This window comes from Amblyomma mixtum, chromosome 2 (assembly GCF_055824585.1).
Source record: "Amblyomma mixtum isolate Tamu chromosome 2, ASM5582458v1, whole genome shotgun sequence".
In the NCBI taxonomy this organism is placed as follows: Eukaryota; Metazoa; Arthropoda; class Arachnida; order Ixodida; family Ixodidae; genus Amblyomma; species Amblyomma mixtum.
The window spans coordinates 34,772,833-34,792,164 of NC_143013.1; the positions used below are offsets into that span (position 1 = coordinate 34,772,833).

Genomic DNA, 19,332 nt, shown 5'->3' on the forward strand with positions numbered 1-19,332 from the left:
TTGCCATCTCACAATGCTTTATTACACACCATCATCCATATTAATGGGGAGGGTATTTAGAGAACCTAAGTAACTAAGTGTTCTTGTAATGTAATTCGCCTACCTTGCGCTGTGAGGAGCTTGTACAGGGCCTGTAATTATCCCACTGAAGAAACGTTCTTCAGCGATGCAGTGGTAGGTAGTGTTCCCCGCTCCCAACCCAAAGTACGCCGGTTCGATTCCGCTTCGGTGGAGGCGAAACGCAAAGGCTCCCGTGTGCTGTGCGATGTCAGTGCAAGATCTCCAGGCGCCAGCGCCCAAGAAATACTCGGCCATACTAGAAAACTATAGAGGCAGAAGAATGCGATATCCCTCACCGCACAAATCTCTCAGCAGAGAGGAAGTTGTCACTTGGAGACAATTACAGAGAGGCTGTTAACCAAATCTACATATACCAAACAAAACACACCCTGGTGGTCGAAATTTCCGGAGCCTTTCACTACGGCGTCCCTCATAGCCTGAGTCGCTTTGGGACGTTAAACCCCAATAAACCAATAAACCAACCCTACGAAATACGCGGACAAATGTCCCTGGGGCTACGAAAACCCCTCTATATCACATCACATGGGCCTGCCAAAACATAGACGCGGTTCCGAAAATACAAAACTCGAGTGCGGAACAATGGGAGACTCTGCTGTCCAGCGACCGCTGTGAAGACCAAGAAGATCTGGTACAGCGAGCTCAACGGGCGGCAGTGGCCAGTGGAGCCCTGGACTGAGGGCAACCGACCATTGATTAGAGGTGGACGATTTCCACAGAGAGGACTCCTGGGGATAGAACCAAGGAGAGAACGTCTCTGAGGATGCTTCCAAACCGCACGAAAAAGCACTAGAGTAAAATAAAGTTTTCCCTTTATTCCTTCTAGGTGGTCGAGATTATTCTGGAGACCTCCAATACGACCCCTCTTTATTCATTTCTTCTTTCACTCCCTCCTTCATTCGATCCCTTAGGGTGCGGTTCGGGTGTCCACCGAGATATGCGAGACAGTTACTGAGTCATTTACTTCCCTGAAAACCATTTTTCAATGTTCGTTTTCATTTTCATTCCGCTTCATCACTTTATTTTCAGCAGAAGTTCTTTTCTACAATCATAATTTTTCAGTCAAAGCTACGCCGATGCCAGGTGTGCCGCCGAACAGTACCTTCAGCACTATCTTGTTAATATTCACGGCACTCAGTTCTCTTCAGCGGCCGCTAATCCATAACCACAGAGCTCGCGCTGCTTCCGCGGACCCTCCTGGTGACGATGGTGAAAACACTTATTAGGAAGAGACAGAAGGTATCCTTGGATCAGCCCGTAAGGGACCGATCCCTCTGCGGTAAGCTGGGACCAACTCTTCACCCAGCCAGACAAGACCACTCAACTTTCACTCATTTCGGGGGCCCAGGACGTCGCCCCCGTCTAGGGGCTCCACAGGACCCACCTGCACTAATTTCCGACACTTGTGGCAAATGAAGTGTTCTCTCGTAAACGGAGCTGCTTGCAAATGTGTTGCGACTGAGAGACGGATAAAAAGGAAATTGCACGGGCCTGCCAACTGGCTCCAGCCGAGCCACCACCGCTGCTACGTGCAGATAGAGGAGAGTTAAAAGATCAGAGGAAAGAGAAAAAGGAAAGAAAAGACCTTCGTCGCTGCAACAACCGCGTCCGCCGAAGCGGACGCTGGCTGAAAAATACAGATAAGCGGCCGTAGCCGCGATTCGTCACCACCTCCTCTAGCTGCTAGCAAATCATGCTCATGGTAGCTAATATTGACCGCAATAGTACTTCCCTAACTTCATTATATACCTCGCCTCAGATGTCCACCCAGAGCGAGACATGCAGTTACAGCTCCTTTCCATTCTTCACAACCATTTCTCGCCTCTTCTGATTCTAAGCCGCAGCCTATATTCAAGATGTTCCTCAGTACCGTTATCGCGCTTCTTGCCTTGGAGGTTCTTCATCTGCTGAACTTAGTTTAACGGTCCCGCACAACCATTGGATTTCCTCATAATTATCTAAGTATATATCCATTCTTCACTCTCAGGAAAGCGTAATTAGACTGCGCTTGAGTTTCGGCGCTTAGCTCCTTTGCGTGTTCTCTGGCGGAGTGTGGAGGTACGCGTAGAATGCTCATGTGGCTTCAGATGCAGTGCATGAAGACGCAGAGATTATGAGCTTAGAAACTCTGAGCATTGTAATGAAAGCTGTGGTACCAGGCGTGGGTACCAGAAAAGAAATAAGGAAAAAAAAATCGGCAGGCACTTTAGTCTGCTTATGCAGGAGTCAGAAAGCATTACTGGGTGCATTGACACCCATCCACACATATACCACCCAAACACGTACAGTGGTGAGCAGCCTTGTCTAGAGCGCTCGGGCGGTGCACTTCCTTGCAAACAAATCCAGATTTTGTGGCAGCCTCTAGGATCCAGCTGCAACGCTTGCACGGAAGTAGCGCCAGATAGCCTCGTAAACAAAGCAGGCACGAAAACTTTGCCCTGTAATGAGGGGCTGCTCCCTAATTTCGGTTTTTGTTACCAAGTGCGCACTGCTCAAGCGCTCTAGACAAGGCTGCTCACCACTGTACATGCGCTTATGACACCACCCGGAACCTACAAGCTTCAGAGCATAGGCACCCCTCAAGGGTCCGTCCTTTCCCCTTTTTTGTTTAACATTACCCTCATTTCCCTCGCCCGAAAATTGGCAACTATTCCCCACCTGAAGCACACACTTTATGCCGACGATATCACCCTGTGGACCACCCACGGCAGTGACGGTGGCATAGAGAACACCTTACAGGAAGCAGCCACACTGACACGAAATTACGCACGGACCATCGGACTGTCTTGCTCCCCAGAGAAGTCCGAACTCTTCCTCCTCCGGCCTAAGAACCACCGCTGCCCCCGCTCCCCCATTGCCATTGAACTGAATGGTAACCCGGTACCTGAGGTTGGCACCCTCCGTGTATTGGGCCTGCACATCCAGAACGATGGCAAGAACACCACCACCCTCAAGAAACTCAAGCAGGTTGTAGGTGCGATATCGCACCTCATCCGCAGGGTTTCGGGACGTCATAGAGGCATGAAGGAGCGCGACCTATGTCGCCTCATTCATGCCTTTGTCCTCAGCCGTGTGCTGTACACTACCCCATACTTACAACTATCCAAACATGACATAAACGCTTTGGATGCTTTGATTCGCAAGGCATTCAAGATAGCACTTCATCTTCCCCTCAACACACCAACAGACAGATTACTAGGCCTGGGCCTCCACAACACGATCGGGGAACTGGTGGAGGCCCAACGACAGGCCCAATATATCAGGCTCACACAAACCTCCACAGGTCGGTATATCCTGGACTCCCTCGGAATCAGAATACCGGCCAACGACCCAACCCTCCTCGCCACCCCACGACCCCTTCACCGGGAGCTCCTCATCAAGCCGCTCCCGAGGAATATGCACCCGTCCCACCATGAGCAGCGCCGCAGAGCCCGAGCGAAGGCACTCCATCGAGCGTACGGCTCCGAGCCGGACGCTGTATGGGTGGACGCTGCCTGCACGGGTGATGAAGCGACAGCAGCTGTGGTGGACTCCTCTTTATCCGCCCTCCTCACACTACCTCTCCCTCCAGACACGTCCCCAGAGGCTGCAGAGGAAGCCGCCGTTGCCCTTGCTATCACCCGCACGGAAGCCCGGTACATTTTAAGTGATTCTAAAACTGCGATTCTAAATTTTGCTCGAGGCCGAGTCCATGTCCCTGCTTTTAGCATGCTGGACTCGCCCGATGCACGCCCTCCCCGCCAAGTGGAGCTGATATGGGTGCCCACGCACTCCGGGAATCCCGGAAACGAGGCCGCCAACCTTTTAGCCCGAGGTGACTCCAGGGAAACGAACAGGCCGATCAGGCCGCCCGCGCACTCTCTCCCCGGGCTATCTCCCTGTCCTTGGAAGGGTACTCCCAATCAGACAATCTGGCCATTACATTCAAACAAATCACCGATTACTACAAGGAGGAGCACCGGCGCTACCCGGCCCCTTGTAAGGGTCTGGATCGCGCTGACGAGCGCCTCCTCATCAAAATTCTCACTAACACTGTACTGTGCCCGGCGGTGCTTAAACATTTCAATACATCCTTTGATGGCACGTGCCAGTTCTGTGGGGAGGTGTCTGACACCTTCCACATGGTTTGGGCGTGTCAATCTAACCCATCTATCCCCCCCAACCCCAACCCCACCAGAGAGGACTGGGAGGCGGCCCTGCTCGGCTGTCAAGATCTAAAGAGCCAAAAGGCCTTGGTTCAACGGACGCGGGCGGCGTTGCTTGCCAATGGGGCCCCGGAATAGGGGCTCCACCTAGTACTGTGAGGGGAAAGGGCCAATAGGGTCCTACCCCAATCACCTTTCTGTAAAAAATTTATTGCCCATAAATGTTTTTCACCACCACCACCTTTAAACCGGACTCAGGTGGCCTCGGATCAGGGATTCACGAAGGAGCGCATGCACTCATTCAGCGAGCTGACGCAATGATGTAAAAAATAGCGCACAGGGAACACAAGGGACGGAAAGTAAACGACGCAGACAAGCGTCGTCTATTTTTTACATCATGAACGTTATCCAACTTGCCCAACTTTCCGCTTAGCTGACGCAAGCCTACAGAGCCTCACGCCAGCTCTACCCCCCGCCCCACTCCTCCCTAGATAATAAACAAGCAACACTCTGGCGCAGACTGCAGACACACTCTCTCCCCTCACCCCTTACCCTAGCCCACTATCATCCCTCCTTCCCCACTCCGGCATGCGCTATGCCCAGAACCCTTCGCTTCTTCCCTCCACATCCTTTCTCTCTGCCCGGCGGAGCCTCCCCCGCGGGACCTAGAGAACTTCAAGGCCTGGGAGGACTGGGAGACCCTGCTGCGCTCGGAGGACCCGGCCGTGCAGACCATCGCCACCGGCCGGGCTGCCAGTGTTATGGACCTTAGGAACATAAACACTTGAGTGCAGTGGGGTCGTGCAGGGACCCTGGGGCGTGCCCCGAATTCCTCTTTAAATAAAGTTTTTCTCTCTCTCTCTCTCCCGGAACACTGTACGACAAACGGTTGAACCACAATTTTGATACGAAGATTGACATTTGAGGAAAGGAAATCGCGCAATACCTGTCTCACAACTCGGTAAAAACCTCAACTCCGCCTTAAGAAAACTGGTAGTCTGGGATTGCATATAACTGAAGGTGCATATGTAGTCGGTTCGAATCCCTGTCGCAAGAGAGCTTCTACCTTGAGTAGCACATGTAAGCTATACACATTGTATGGCAGCAAATTGAAGGCTGTGCGACAATGTGGATTGTTAAAACGTTTATTTGGGAGGCTGTACTACAAAAAGAAAAATGAAAGAAGAAGAAATGGGCTTGGGCAGGGCATGTAATGCGAAGGCAAGATAACCGCTGGTCCTCAAGGGTAATGGAGTGGATTCCAAGAGAAGGCAAGCGCAGCAGGGGGCGGCAGAAAGTTAGGTGGGCGGATGAGATTGTGGGTGAGGACAGGGTTAATTGGAGAGACATGGGAGAGACATTTGCCCTGCAGTGGGCGTATTCAGACTGGTGATGATGACGACAAATGGTCGCGGCAGTTTTGGTATGAATGTTGTTGGCAAAACTGGCGCCATATTAAGGTCGATCAGTGAGGAGTATATATAGACGAAACACATGTTTACGATTGTCTGAAGTGCCGTTGCTCAGCCTGCTGTGCGCGTCATATGGTCGATTGATGGCGTCACCGTATTTTTCTTGCCATCGCTGGGATTTTCTGTACCATCTCCGAGTACACACACTAAGACACACCCACGCCGCCGGCTTTTCTCATGACACTAGCAATGCTTTCGCATTAAAGTTTTATTTCAGAACAGGACTAAGGCCCATTGAAAAAAATTGACAGTGGCTTAGCTCAGCTAGGCCAGGATATACATAGCGAAAGCAGTTTCGTCTGTTTACATTTCGGTAGCGACACGCCGTCACTGTCGTTCAGCAGCATGGCACCGTCTCTTCGCGAGACGTTCCTCTCGTTTTTCGGGCGTCTCGGCCACCCGCTTAGCCTTTCTCGCCTCGCTTTCACGATGTTGGCCGGCCTTGTACCATGCGACGACTTCTGGATCGAAAGACTCAATTTCACGCAGCCTGTACTGCTGCCATGACGAGCATGGCGCTCTCCTTCTTCCATGATGCGCGTCTGAGGAGCGAGCGCATTGCTTCCGGCTAATATCCCAGCTGCGCGGCGCAGCGGCTGCAGCGCCATGGTTGTCATGGTACTGGTTGCCTGGGTAACGGCGCATGCGCAGTAGTGGCCCTTGGCAGGCACCGCGAAATGTGCTTCTGCTAGCCTAGTGTAGCTTTCGTCACAAAAGAAGCTTGCTCCGCTAAAGTCTACAGTTCATCTGCCTATCCTGAAGCCAAGCACCAAGCGCAGTGTCTCGGCATTTAAAAGTGTGAAGACGACAATGAAGTCAGGAATGAGTGAGTGAAAGCATGAGAGACTATTCAGCCCGAGGACATCATCATCATCATGAGAGACTATCCCCAATCCCACTCATTCTTCCTGGGAGGCCGCTTTACGGACCGCTCAGCCCGCTGGCCAGAAATGGCTGGTGGATCGGGCTTTACGTGAAGCACAAGCCTGTGGACTCCTGGACCAGTAGGGGACCAGCCTGGAAGATTTTTTTTTGTGTGTGTAATAAAGTTGCTTCCATCCATCCAAGTGAGGAAAGGAAAATGGTCAGTTGCTGTTTAAAATAAAATTGGTTCTGAGGAAAGGAAACGGCACAGTAACTGTGCCACATACGCATATCTCGGTGGACACCTGAACCGCGCCGTAAGAAAAGGAATAGAGGAGGGACTGAAAGAAGAAAGAAAGAAAGGTGCCGTAGTGGGGGGCTCCGGAATGATTTCGATCCCCGAAATTAAATTTCAGGAAATGAAAGGTGTGGTAGCTGTCGCATCAGTTGCTGGAAACCTCAACCGGGCCATGAGGGAAGAGGTCAAGGTGGAAGTGAAAGAAGGAAGAGAAAAATAGAGGCCGTAGTGGAGCCATCCGGATAAATTTCGGCTGCACAGGCTTCTCTATAACGCGGACATCAACTCGATGCGCGCTGCCATGCCTTTCGTTTTCGGATCTGCATTTCTCTCTCTCTCTCGCTGCCCCTTTTCACTGCCTTTATCAAAGTGACGTTGCCTCCACCCGCCGTGGTGGCTCAGTGGTAAGGTCTCTCGGCTACTGAGCCGGAGTAACCGGAGTCGAACCCGGCCGCGGCAGCTGCGTTTCGATGGAGGCGAAACGGGAGAGGTGCCCGCGTGCTGTGCGACGTCAGTGCACAATAAAGATCCCCATGGTGGTCGAAAACATTCAAGAGCTTTCCACTATGGCACCTCTTTCTCTCTTTCTTATTTCACTCCTAACTTCCTCCTTTTCCTTACGGCGATGTTGACGTGTCGACCGGGAACGGAGACAGTTACTGTGTCATTTCCTTTCTTCAATAACCACTGTTATGAGACAGCTGTGCCCTTCATTTCTTCGAAATTTCCGGAATCCTTCATGACGGCGTCCTTCATAGCCTGAGTCGCTTTGGGACGTTAAACACCCTAAACCAAACCAAACCAGTGAGTGCGGAGGAGTGCCGATTATGAGGAGAGGAAAAGAGGACCGACTGCCTTGTCTTGTGGGGACACATCAGTGCTGTGTGAGTGAGAGAGAAATTAATTTTAATGAGAGGGAAAGAAGGAGAGGAGTGAAGAATGAAAACTTGGGTTTAGGGCTTAGGGGGTTTAACGTCCCAAAGTGACTCAGGCTATGGGACGCTGTAGTGAAGGGCTCCGCAAACTTCGACCACCTAGGGTTCTTTAACGTGCACTGACATCGCACAGCACACGGGCCTCTAGAATTTCATCTCCATCGGTCGAATTTCAGTTTAGACCACTCGGCCATCGGCGCAAACTTTCAAAGCCTACAGCGCAACACACGCGGAGGAGATTGCCATTGCTCTGGCTCTCACGAATCCCAAGTCAAAACACATCATCACCGACTCGCGAGGGGCCTGTCGGAACTACGAGTTGGGCTGGGCTCCCCCGCTTGCCTGGCGCATATTGGAATGTAGCTGTCGATGCGAAGATCCAACTCCACGCAACCTGATTTGGGCCCCCGGTCACCAGGGACTCCAGGTAAACGAACAGGCCGATCAGGCCGCCCGCGCACTCTCTCCCCGGGCTTTGATGGCGCGTGGCAGTTCTGTGGGGTGGTGGCTGACACCTTCCACATGGTTTGGGCGCGTCAATCAAACCCATCTATCCCCCCCAATCCCAACCCCCCAAGAGAGGACTGGGAGGCGGCCCTGCTCGGCTGTCAAGACCTAAAGAGCCAAAAGGCCTTGGTTCAACGGACGCGGGCGGCGTTGATGGGGCCCCGGAATAGGGGCTCCACCTAGTATTGTAAGGAAAAGGGCCAATAGGGTCCTACCCCAATCACCTTTCTGTAAAAAATTTAATTGCCCATAAATGTTTTTCACCACCACCACCCCGCGTGTTGAACTGCCAGCCTCTCGCGCTGTGCTTTGGTTACCGACTTCTTCGTCAACATTCGCCCACTTCCAAACGCAAAAGCCAGTGGCCTCTTGAATCCATAAAGAAAGAGGCAGGGAAGGGTCACCTGACGAGCATGGGCCAAGTTACACGGCACGGGTAACTTGGCCCATGCTGCTGATTCTGCTGCTGTGAGCCAGTGGATCAGTGCGAGTGTCTGACGCTGAGGAAGTTTTTCCCTGCGCAAGGGCTGCTTGGTCCTCACGTATGAGGGAAAGGCCTGTGCGCTTCTCTGCGGGCGTTCGACCCGCATTTGACGTAGGGTACCACACCGGAAAGGAAAGCTGTGGAGGTAGTTTGAAACTGGGCTTGGCCCGCGAGGGTCGCAGCGGGGTTTATGGAGCCTCTCCCAAACGCACACGCCTAAAGAAAGCCGGGCGCCAGGCCGGGGGACGCTTGTACCCATTATCAACAGCTCATTTGTGCCACGTAGCCATTAATTCCTAGCGTGATCAATGCTTGTAGCTGTGTTTGTGCTGATTTAATACCTTAGATTAGAAAGGCAAATGATAAAATTTGCAGTTAAACTACTCTCTTGATCTGCTACAACAATCCTCTAGTCGTATCTTGTTTCGGCTTGTATTTTTTTTTAATTCAGCATGCCATGGCTGTTCCGAAACCCCAGTGCTTCTCGGGATCTTACGATGGCATCGTACACTGAGGGTTGGAGGGCCTTGCACTGGATAAAAATATGTTCCATCGCTTCTATGTCTTGAATAAGGGCTTTTGTCATGGCTAGTTGGTGTATATCTAAGTGGCAGATACCATAACGCGAAAAGAACGCATACAAGAAGGAACACGAAGGACAGGAGGGGCACTGGAAGATTTTAATGCTCATCCTCTCTCCTTTTTCTCAAGTTTATTTTATTCTGTCACCAGCTGTCCGGAATTCGCTTTTTTCTTATTTACGCTTGAAATGCTTTTAACATTTCCTTGCTCTTTGAACTATGTTCAGGCATCCCATATAGCCTGAGTCGTTTTTGGGATGTTAAACCCGATAGACTGAACTGAACCATCTTCATTAATCATCTTGACTGGGATCTTGTCTATCCCTGCAGATGTGCATTTAAGAATATTTTCTTCAGCCTTTTTGCAATTAAGATCAGTCAGTTCTAACAGCTTTTCTATTTTGCTATCCCGTGTTGCTCCGACATTTGGAAAGATTACTTTATCGTCCCTGGATAGATAGGTGGAAGATAGGAGCATGCCTTTTGAAACGCGGTTTTGCCAGTTTCCACCGTGCTCGGCTTTTCTACTTTATATTTCTTTAACGCAACAAGTTACCCGGAACGGCGGGAGATTTGAGCCACCCCAGCAGAGCAACAAAGAGCTTAAAATGTCGTTATGAATTCAGTTCATTAATAGAAAGCGCTAGCCAAATTAGAGCGAATATGTAAACGCATTCCCTACGCATCAATCGCATTGATCGCCCGCGATTTTTTTTTTATTTTTAGAGGTGGCGGGAGGCTCCTGCAGTATCAAGCCCTATATAGGTTAGGGGTGAAATACACTTGGTATCAAAGAAAATTCATATTCTCACCGAGGTTGACGAACTTCTCGCCGAACTCGAACCATCCGGCGAACCCCCTGTTCTGGCTGTCGGCCGTGCGCCGCAGTGTGGTGAACTTGACGTATAGGTTGGAGGCCGACGAGTAGACCACCAGGTTGCGCTGCTGGCCGCAGTAGGTGCCAATCAGCGTGTCGTCGCTCGAGTTGCCGTCGTATATCTTCACGTAGTCGAAAGGACAACTGCGAGGGAAGGGGAGGCACCGCAGAGGGTTTAGGTGGTGTTGGATCAAATTTACGGATCAAAAGAGCGGTACATTGTTACTTGCTGAGGGTGTTGCAGTAAGGCAGAACTGTATCCTGAGGAGTTTTTCCGGAAAATCCCGTTTTTAGGAAACACCTACATCGATTAAGCCGATTGTTGATTCGACCATAGGCCGTGGTGTCACGGCTTGGGGATGTCTATAGAAGACCCAGTAAGCGCTTCACTCGAGTTTATTCCGTTTCCATCGTTTTCGTATCTCAAGCTCACCAAAATCTCCCACTTCTAGCTTAGTTCTATCCGGCTGCCTTTACGGGTACACCCCTACCAGTTGTGTAATAAGCGCTTTGTACAGGTAGTGGGCAAGCTCTGATTCTTTGTAGGATATCTCCCGATCAGCAGTACACAATCACGCGTCTGAAAAGAATGTCGCCCGGGCTGTGGGAAAAGCGCCAAGAACTAGATTATGTTCGACTGTCATTGCTCTGTACTTGGAAAAGCATTATGCAAATGTCGACCAACCTCACTCCTGTGGCTGTTCAAAATACTAGAAGCACGTACCGCCGTGTTCGGAACTGAGCGCAGCCTATATTTTAGGAACACCGACAACTTCATTAAGAGTGCCTCCAATTAAAAAACGAAGCGAAGATACACGCGCGAAACTCTCTGTGGCGGATCTGCTTCAGAGATGTGTTCCCTCCATTTGCTGCTTTCCTAGGCATGCAGTGAACAATGGCATTAGCCGTAGAAGACCCTTCACTCTATTGAAGGGAAGGGTCTTCTTCGTCTAATATACCTCATTCTCTTCTCGTCACTTGTGTCCCCACAAGAGGAGACAAAAGGTCGGGCACCACTCACTGAGAGCCACCGTAAAAGAGGTCGAAGTCTAGGAACTCGAGGCGCACGCGTTGTCCGCGGCTGCCCAGGAATCGGTAGCGGCACTGGAGGTTCTTGGGGTAGACGCCCGGGTAGGTGGGAGAGAAGAAGTCCCCCTCGCGCTTCTGGTCGCCGTAGATGGTGAAGCTGCACACGGAGCCCGGCTCCGGCTTGCCCAGCAGGAAGCGGGCTGGTATTATTGAGGGAGAGGACGAAACGAAGAGAGAGAATTGTACGTACAAATACCTGCGCAGTAAACAGTGTGAAAATGTGCAAAGAGAGAAAAAGCGGACGATGGTATACAACTGAACCTCGTTATAACAAAGTTGAAGGGATCCGGCAATTACTTCGTTATAGCCGTACCTTCGTTATAGCCCGTGTTGACCGAGCTTCCATAGGCAATCATCATTGCTTCGTTATATCAATCATTTCGTTATAAACCGTTTCGTTATAACGAGGTTCGACAGTACATGCACAGGCAAGTAGCACTGGCTGCAAGGACACAGATTCTCCAATTCGCGAGCACACAGCGGCAACAAAACTACAACGCTGAGTGCCTCGGCACGTGGCTAGCAACGGCACGAAGCGTCATGCTCAGAATGTCTTTCGTGCTCGACACAATGTCCCCACGAAAGTAGTTTCATGTCGCAACAAAAGCGCTTGTGCATTGTGTACATACAAACGTAAGATAGAGGGGGGGTGGGTGATGAGAAGGGTACAGAACTAGAGCAGCAGCAAAAGAGGGCGCCCCGGTGAGAAGACGCTTTCAGTGCAGCGCCGACAACAGGAAACCCGGGCGACGCGAAAGTGCCGTTAATATCCCCATAAAAGGGACTGCGTTCCCGGAAAGCGTCAGGGCAACGAAGCGCAATTACCACATTCTCCTCTATTCGGGTGCTTTTCTGTCTCTCATTTATTTATCGTTGGTTCTGCTTTTCCTCAGCGATTCTTTGAGCCTGGTTGCCCTTTCGGTGAGAGAGAGAAAAAAAATAGCGAGTCTGTTACTGCAACAGAAGGGGCGTGACGCGTATTCCTGCCTCATGCTTCTGCTCTGGAGATAACGCTGGAAGGACTGTTACAAAGCGAAGCGAAGTCACCGCTGGGCGGACGTGCTGCTAAAAGCAACCCAATGCTGATATTAGTGAAGAAGCGTAGTTGGAAAGTAACGTGGGCTGCTCAAAGTAAACCTTTATGTTCCAGACTCCATCCATTTGTAATGTTTTGTAGCACCTAAGGTTGCTTGAAGAAGAGAGCGAAAAAATCCCAAGGGATGCGAAAATCACCCAGAAGCTATTCTGAGCTGTTTATATACTGTGCTATTATGGCGAATGTTCAGGGAACATACCTTGCCGCCTGAGCTCCGTAGGATGAGCTGAAGATTTTATGTTCCAGAGTTTCGATCGAGACTCAATTGCTGAATAAAACCACGACATGACGAATCGATAATTGTACTTTCAGGAGCAATACAAGCCTCGCGAAGTCATTATGCAGAATTAAATCAACAACAACAATAAAAGCAACGACAATAAAACTCCTAGGCGATCCTCTGTGGATCGTGTGAATGCGTTAGCATTTAGTGGTGGTGGCATGCTCAGGTTTGTTATATCCAAAGTTGACACACTAAAGTTTGTTATATCCGAAGTGGCACACTTATGTTCGTTATATCCGAGATTAACACACTCCGCGCCCGAAGGCGGTCGCCATTTCCGCTTGCAGAGGCCCTTCTAATGCCACCGCATTGAAATGTTTCATTGAATGGCCTGGCAATATACGTGGAATGTAGACGTAGGTGAAAGACGTGCAAAATCAAGAATGGTAATAAGATTAAGAATTCTGTAGGCTTCCGGGCAGAGAATCTTTCCGGCAGCCTGTAACCTGCAGGTTTTTGCGATAATCGCAAGACTGATTTAAGTGCAGATCAATAAAGGCCTTTGTCCTGCAGCTCACTTTACCCGGTTCACGACGAACGAGGTGAAGTTTACGGATGATTGACGAAGCACTGCTGTCACCGAGGTAAAACGGCACAGCAGACTGAACAAGTAACCTGGGCTCCTAAATAGCACCTTAGCCGCTTTAATGGAATAGCACCGGTACCCTATTTTAGGTTGCGGTCCCCGAAGTCGCTGGTTCAATATCTAACCTAGGAGGCCGCATTTAAACCTGAGCGAAACGAAGAAACGATCATCTGCCTCATCTTCGAAGCACGATAAAGATCCCCGCGTATTGGAAAATGTCCCACGGAGTGCCTTTGTGGCGTTCTTTGAAACCCACGTTGAAGGGTCAGCGTTAAATAGCAGGTGGGCCAGAGGGGTAAGTTAGGACAACCCTTCTGCTAACTTTATTAATAAAACATTGCTCTTTCACTCGCAGAAAGTCAAAATGCACAAGATTCTCTCGACGTCGACAGCTTGCTCGTGGTCAAAGACCTTGAACTAGCACGCAGGGACAGATGATTACGTTGAGCAACGCTTAAGAAAACTTTAGCAGCGAAGGTATCCGTCTGTGCGTTCTCTGGAAGCCTTGAAGTAGTGCGCCTGGGAAATTTCGCAGTAGGCAGGCCTCCTTGCTTATAAGTGAGCTACGGTGACGCAGGTGGTCTTCCCCCCCCCCCCCCCCCCCCCCCCCCCCAAATTCCTCTCTCCTGCACCGTTCACGAGTGCGTTGCGGTGGGCCGGAGTGGCGCATTCCGGATGAGCTAGGCTGGCGTACTTTCACACGCGTTGCATATTTTATGCTTCCGTCCCACCAAACGCCTTTCAATTTTTCTTTTTTTTACTTTGGTACAGGAAGGAGACTACGCTTTGTGCAGGGAGTGATGTGGACACTGCTCGTTTGAGCTTGCCTCGCTAGTAAATATACAACACCTTTTAGTGAAACAGTTTTGCTTTTCGCTCCGTACTCTGTTATTCGCGGTCTTCTTTCCCGTATTTCTGGGCAAAAGAATTTTGAGAGGCAGGCTTCTTATTATAACAGGGCGTCAATCAATTTCTTCTCCACGAGCTACAAATGGCTCACTAGGCGCACGATGATGATTTCCTCGTTCGCTCAAATATTTCGCCCGTTTCTTATGTTGAATTCATCGTTGTTAATTCTGTTTACAGTACGTACATTCGCTCGCCGTAAATGGAGCACCGGGATTTCGCTTCGTTTCATCTCGTCTGTAACAAAACGTATGAGCGATAAATTTGCTGGAACGTTGGGACGAAACATATAAAAAGTAACAAAGAATTCGCATCGGCGAATTCAAGGCAGACAGCTACGTGAAGCGGTTGTGCAAACCATCTTATGCTTTCCTTGCCTTTCATCCCAGTGTTCCCACCTTACAACGAATGAGACCTGAAACCACTATAGTCAAGGACCTATATCGATATGTACTATTCCTTCGTTTTTTATTCACGACCAATCTTTGCAAGGATTCTCGCCGGCGGAAACAAGTTATTTGCTTTTCGTTGCCCTTATCCTATCGTCCAACACTTTATAAATGCTTATATATCACCTAAAGGGGACAACTGCATGAATATTAATGGTATTTCGCCTGCTCTCTTACCGTGAATAGTCGCTTTGAGTCGCACTTGGGTGGAACGTGTTTAAATTCGCTTTGTCGAAGTATTAACTGTAATTAAATACAAATTTGCCCGTCGCCTTTGTTACAGATGGCAAATCGCTGCGTCTTTTTTGGTCCGACCATTTGAAGTATAGCATTTTTTTGGTGCGAGCATTTCCCCGAGGCTCTGTGCCGACTCGAATAGCACTCCACTTCAGGCGAGAAATTTTCGCTGCCTGATTTTGCTAGCTGTACGGAAGGTTTGCGACTCTCTTTTTTACTAAACTGAGCTGTACAGAGTTCTACTAGAATACGCGAATACTTTCTCTATCGTGGCTGACCAATCACCGAGCAAAGAAGGCCCTGTGCTTTCCTTGTAGAAAGCGTTCATAACAGATCAACTGCTTGAGATCCGCTGCGACAAAAAAAAAGAGCGGGAAAATGGCAGTCACAAAATATTTGTTCAGTCGCCTTCCCGTGACCTTTTCCCGGCTTTTCCAAGAGGAAGCGAGCGTTTTTATACAGTAAGACGGCGGCGATGGTGGTGGAAATTTAATGCTCCATCCATGAACGAGGACAGACTCGATCCCACCCATTACCTGTAAGTCGCTGGGGACAGATTCCTGGCTTCAATATCACCGACACCGCCATAGCAGGGTGTGTGGCTTCCTCGGCGTCGCTCGCTGCGCGGTGGTTAGGGAACGGCCTATCTGTCATCCCCATTGTAATCTTTTCGCCTTCGTGCGCCTCGGTCGCCGCTTATACAAGCGGTTCACGACCGCACGGTCTGGGGCTGCGGCGACTGCCAGCAGACACGCAAAGAAGACGAAAAAGAAGCGATGGTTTTGAAGGATGGGTAGAGGAGGATGAGGAGAATGGAACGAAGAACGAAAGAGAAAGCAAGATGAGGAGAAGCGGGGGAAGCTAGACATAAGAAAGAGGACTGCGAACGAGGACCAGGAGGAGGACAGAAAATAGTGAAAAAAAAAGAGGGGGTGAGGGCGGTGTTGTGCAGGGGAGGAGGAGGCGAAGGCAGACATAGGAAGAATTACGTGAAGTATGGAGAGCGCCAGGAGACACTGAGAAAGAGAAAGAAAGAAGTGAAGAAGGGAGCGAACGGAAGAAGGGAGCGGGGCATGGGCGTATATAGTAGCCCAGTTGCGAAAGGGACGCAATAACGGCGCGCGCGTCGTCCGTCTTCCGTCGCCGAGGCGCGAGAGGCCGCCCTGGCGCTCGGGTTCGCTCGGGAAACTGTCGGTAGAGGCGCCGCAGTCGCTGTGTATTGGAGGCAAAAAATAAATTGCCCTAGGGTCGGAGAGGGGGCGTAGGGAATAGGGAAAGAGAAAAGGGACGTAGGGAACAGAGTGCCGCTTTCCTCTCTACCCTGCCGCCTCCGTCGCACCCTCTCCCGATCCGGGAGCGATCGATGGCGGGGCGGCTCTGCCGTCAAGCACCCCCGGCTGCTGCCGCCTCGGGCGACGACTCGGGCCGCTGCCGCCGCCCGCGAGAGAGCGTGCACCACGCTTGAACTTTAGCCCGCCTGTCTGTTAGGCGGCAGCGACGACGAGGTACGAAAGGGGCGAGCAGAGAACAGCACGAAGCTGTCGTCGGGCTTCACCCGAGTCGTTCTATGGCTTCTTCCGCTGGAACTGCGGGGGAATCAGAGAACACAGTCTCGTTGGCGATATCACAATGTTCTAGCACACCACTGTCGTATTGCTGACGCTTCCGTCGGGTGCTAGAGGCGTACGCCTACCGCTCGAGCTTCCGTGAGTGCAACAAGGCGAACAACACATTTGCCGCCTTTTTTTTCCTCCTGTCTCCTGCATAGAGCATTTAAGGTTCTCCCTGATGAGTTATTCGCTGAGGGCGTCGAAAGCCTCAACTTTGCAGCGCCCCTAAAGGGGTCGCAAGAGGAAAGATGAAGAGAAGGACAAGAAAGGAGGAAGCAAATGTGCCGCATCATTTCACTGTTATTTAGCACGTAAAAGTCACCCGAGTGTAATTAGTTAGTTGGATAGGAGGAAGTAGATCTGATCCAGATAGCGCACGGCGAAGGAACACACCTCAGCACAGATATGCGGCATAGAAGAAAAAAGAACAGATACAAAGCTTTGTAGTAAACCAAACATCAGTGAAAAAAACAAAAAACAGTAGTACTTTCTTCTGTCCGTGGAGGAAACCAGCCGACTAGAGGTGCCACTCCGGAAAATAAACCTACTATGATGACTGGCAGCTGGAAAAGAGAGGACGAATTGATCGGTAACTTCAAGCGAGAGCACTGTTAGCTCAATCAATACGCCTTTAGGGGGAATCCGCTTGGGTCGAATAAGTTTATCGACACCATTCTTCCATCAGAAACCTACCGAGAACAGAAAAAGCTCGGCAGGAACATCGTGAATGCGTACTACTTGGATGCACAACATACGTCATTTCATAGAGATAAGGAAAACATCAAAATATATAAACAAAAAATATATACCACATTTTTTTAGTGGTTTATTTGTGCACACCTTTCGGGGGCTGCAATTTCTTACTTTTCTTGCGCACTGGCAGCGGCAGTGATGTTAGAGGTTGGTAATAAAACGAAAAAAGGCCAGTAGGCTAAGCAAACCTGCACTATGTCGGCTCCAAACAAGAAAAAAAGTACAAAAGAGGAACAATAACAAAACACGCGAAACCTATTAGAAGTTCAAGAGAACGCGCAGCAGATTTGAGACCTACATACAGCCGTCTGATCATGCTGCATTGGCTTCGATCTTCTGTCCACCGATGACCACAGCGACGTCTGTCTCGCAAGATCTCCACCAATGACAGCAGGCAGTCATCTAAACGACCTAACATTATTGAGACCATTGGTCTCTGTCCAGCAGGAATGATGGCGCGGCAAAAGGAGAACGAAGGCTGTCGATAGTCTTTCATACACGCAGGCGTTAAGAGTCGCAGACGTCACAGACGAGCGCTCTCTGTCATACCAACGTTTCGGGCTGGCAGACTGTTTTATTGTTTCTTGTTCTACTCCCAATATAATCTATGTCATATAGACGTGAAAGGGGTAAGCTTCTGTGCGAGCTACTTCGATCCGAGCCAGGATAAAGCCCTTAGAGAAAGGTGGTCTTGCTCCGCAAGGAAACAGATGGAAGCCGAAGCCGAACCGTCCGGGTGCTGTGAGGGGAGCTATGTGTATGTGTGTGCGTGTGTGTTTGGCACAGCCTGTTCTGTATCGTATAACGCAGCTTCGCACGCCGAACACGTTTGGAGCCTGACGCGCAGAAGCCTCCGAAACTACCGGCTGTGCTGCGTGCGTTCGGATACGGCGGATAAAGCATTAAAAGAATTGTTTCTGACACTCTTCGTTTCTATCTATCCAAGACAGTGTCGGATGCATTTGCCCCTGTATTGATATCTTTTCTTTTTGTTACATGTGCTTGTTCTAACAGGCCCCACCGAATTATTCCAGACAAGAGTAGCATCGCGATTGTTGCTTTTTTTTATTTTTGAGAAAGAAAAAGATAAGACGGGAAGACTTTAGCTTTTAGAGTGATTGCATCCGCATGTCATAAAAAGCCAGCCAATAGCAAAGCGGCAGAGTGTTAAGAAAAAAAAAAAGAACCGAAAAACCAATAGAGTGAACTTCCCGCTGCTGTCTCGACCGGACCGTGGGTCCGTCTTTAGAGGAAGCGAAGTACAGACACGCGATCGACGAATAGGAGTGATCGAGTAGCACTAACGGAAATTTCTAGGCGATTTTCTAGTCACCGCCCTCTGTGCACGCACCGCTGCAGAATAGGGGCAACCTTATTATATATATAAAATAACTCGGGGCTTTTTTCTTTTTGTTTTTTAGAAATTTTGAGATGTGAAAATGGGCAAAAAGCTGCCGGCGTTATTTTTGCTTCTTTAAAGCACTATTCCGATGGGTAAACCTTGAGCAAGATTTTGCGATGATGTGGGTTTGTGCCAAGAGCAAAGCAACAGCGACATACGAACCGATGCCTCATAGAGGTGAAATAAATAAATAATAAATAAAAACGTTTGCAGCGACTGGGATTCGAACCCGCGGTGGCGCGAAAAGATCAGCTTTTGCCTGAAAGCACTGCAACACACTCTCGCGCTGTGCACTGCCCATCGTCGTATTCATCAGCTTCGATCTGAGGCGCGAACAGGTGAGATCAGCTTAACCTGAGTCTAATACAGTCACCAGACGTGCCGACTGTCCATTAAAGCAAAACCATGAGCCACTGAAGCTAAACACATGCTTTCGCACTTCTACTTCGATTAACTACGTTAAAACTCTAGTACATTTTGTTCTTCGAACAATCTGGCACACGAAACGCCAGCATCCATCAGCTCCTCTGAACTCAAGCTATATACCACCGATCGCTATGCCGGCAGCGCACCGACCTAAGAGCCGAAAGGCCCAGGGTTCGACCCCTGACTCGACCAGTGGCGCGTGATTCGCACTATTGCATGTTGAGCGGTGGCCTAAAGAGATCGTGCGAGATTGA

At 50.0% G+C, this 19,332-nt stretch overlaps 1 protein-coding gene across 5 annotated transcripts in view; it reads right to left on the reverse strand.

The window, feature by feature from the left end:
* Window positions 1–19,332, reverse strand: part of LOC149358957 (cubilin-like) — a 250,411-nt gene that overhangs the window by 44,749 nt on the left and 186,330 nt on the right. For all 5 annotated transcript variants that reach the window (XM_089571125.1, XM_089571129.1, XM_089571126.1 and 2 more), the window contains 2 exons: window positions 11,263–11,470; window positions 10,177–10,385 (listed from right to left, as the gene is read on the reverse strand). In XM_089571125.1, the coding sequence (XP_089427251.1) occupies window positions 10,177–10,385; window positions 11,263–11,470 (417 nt within the window). The remainder of the gene's footprint in view (window positions 1–10,176; window positions 10,386–11,262; window positions 11,471–19,332) is intronic.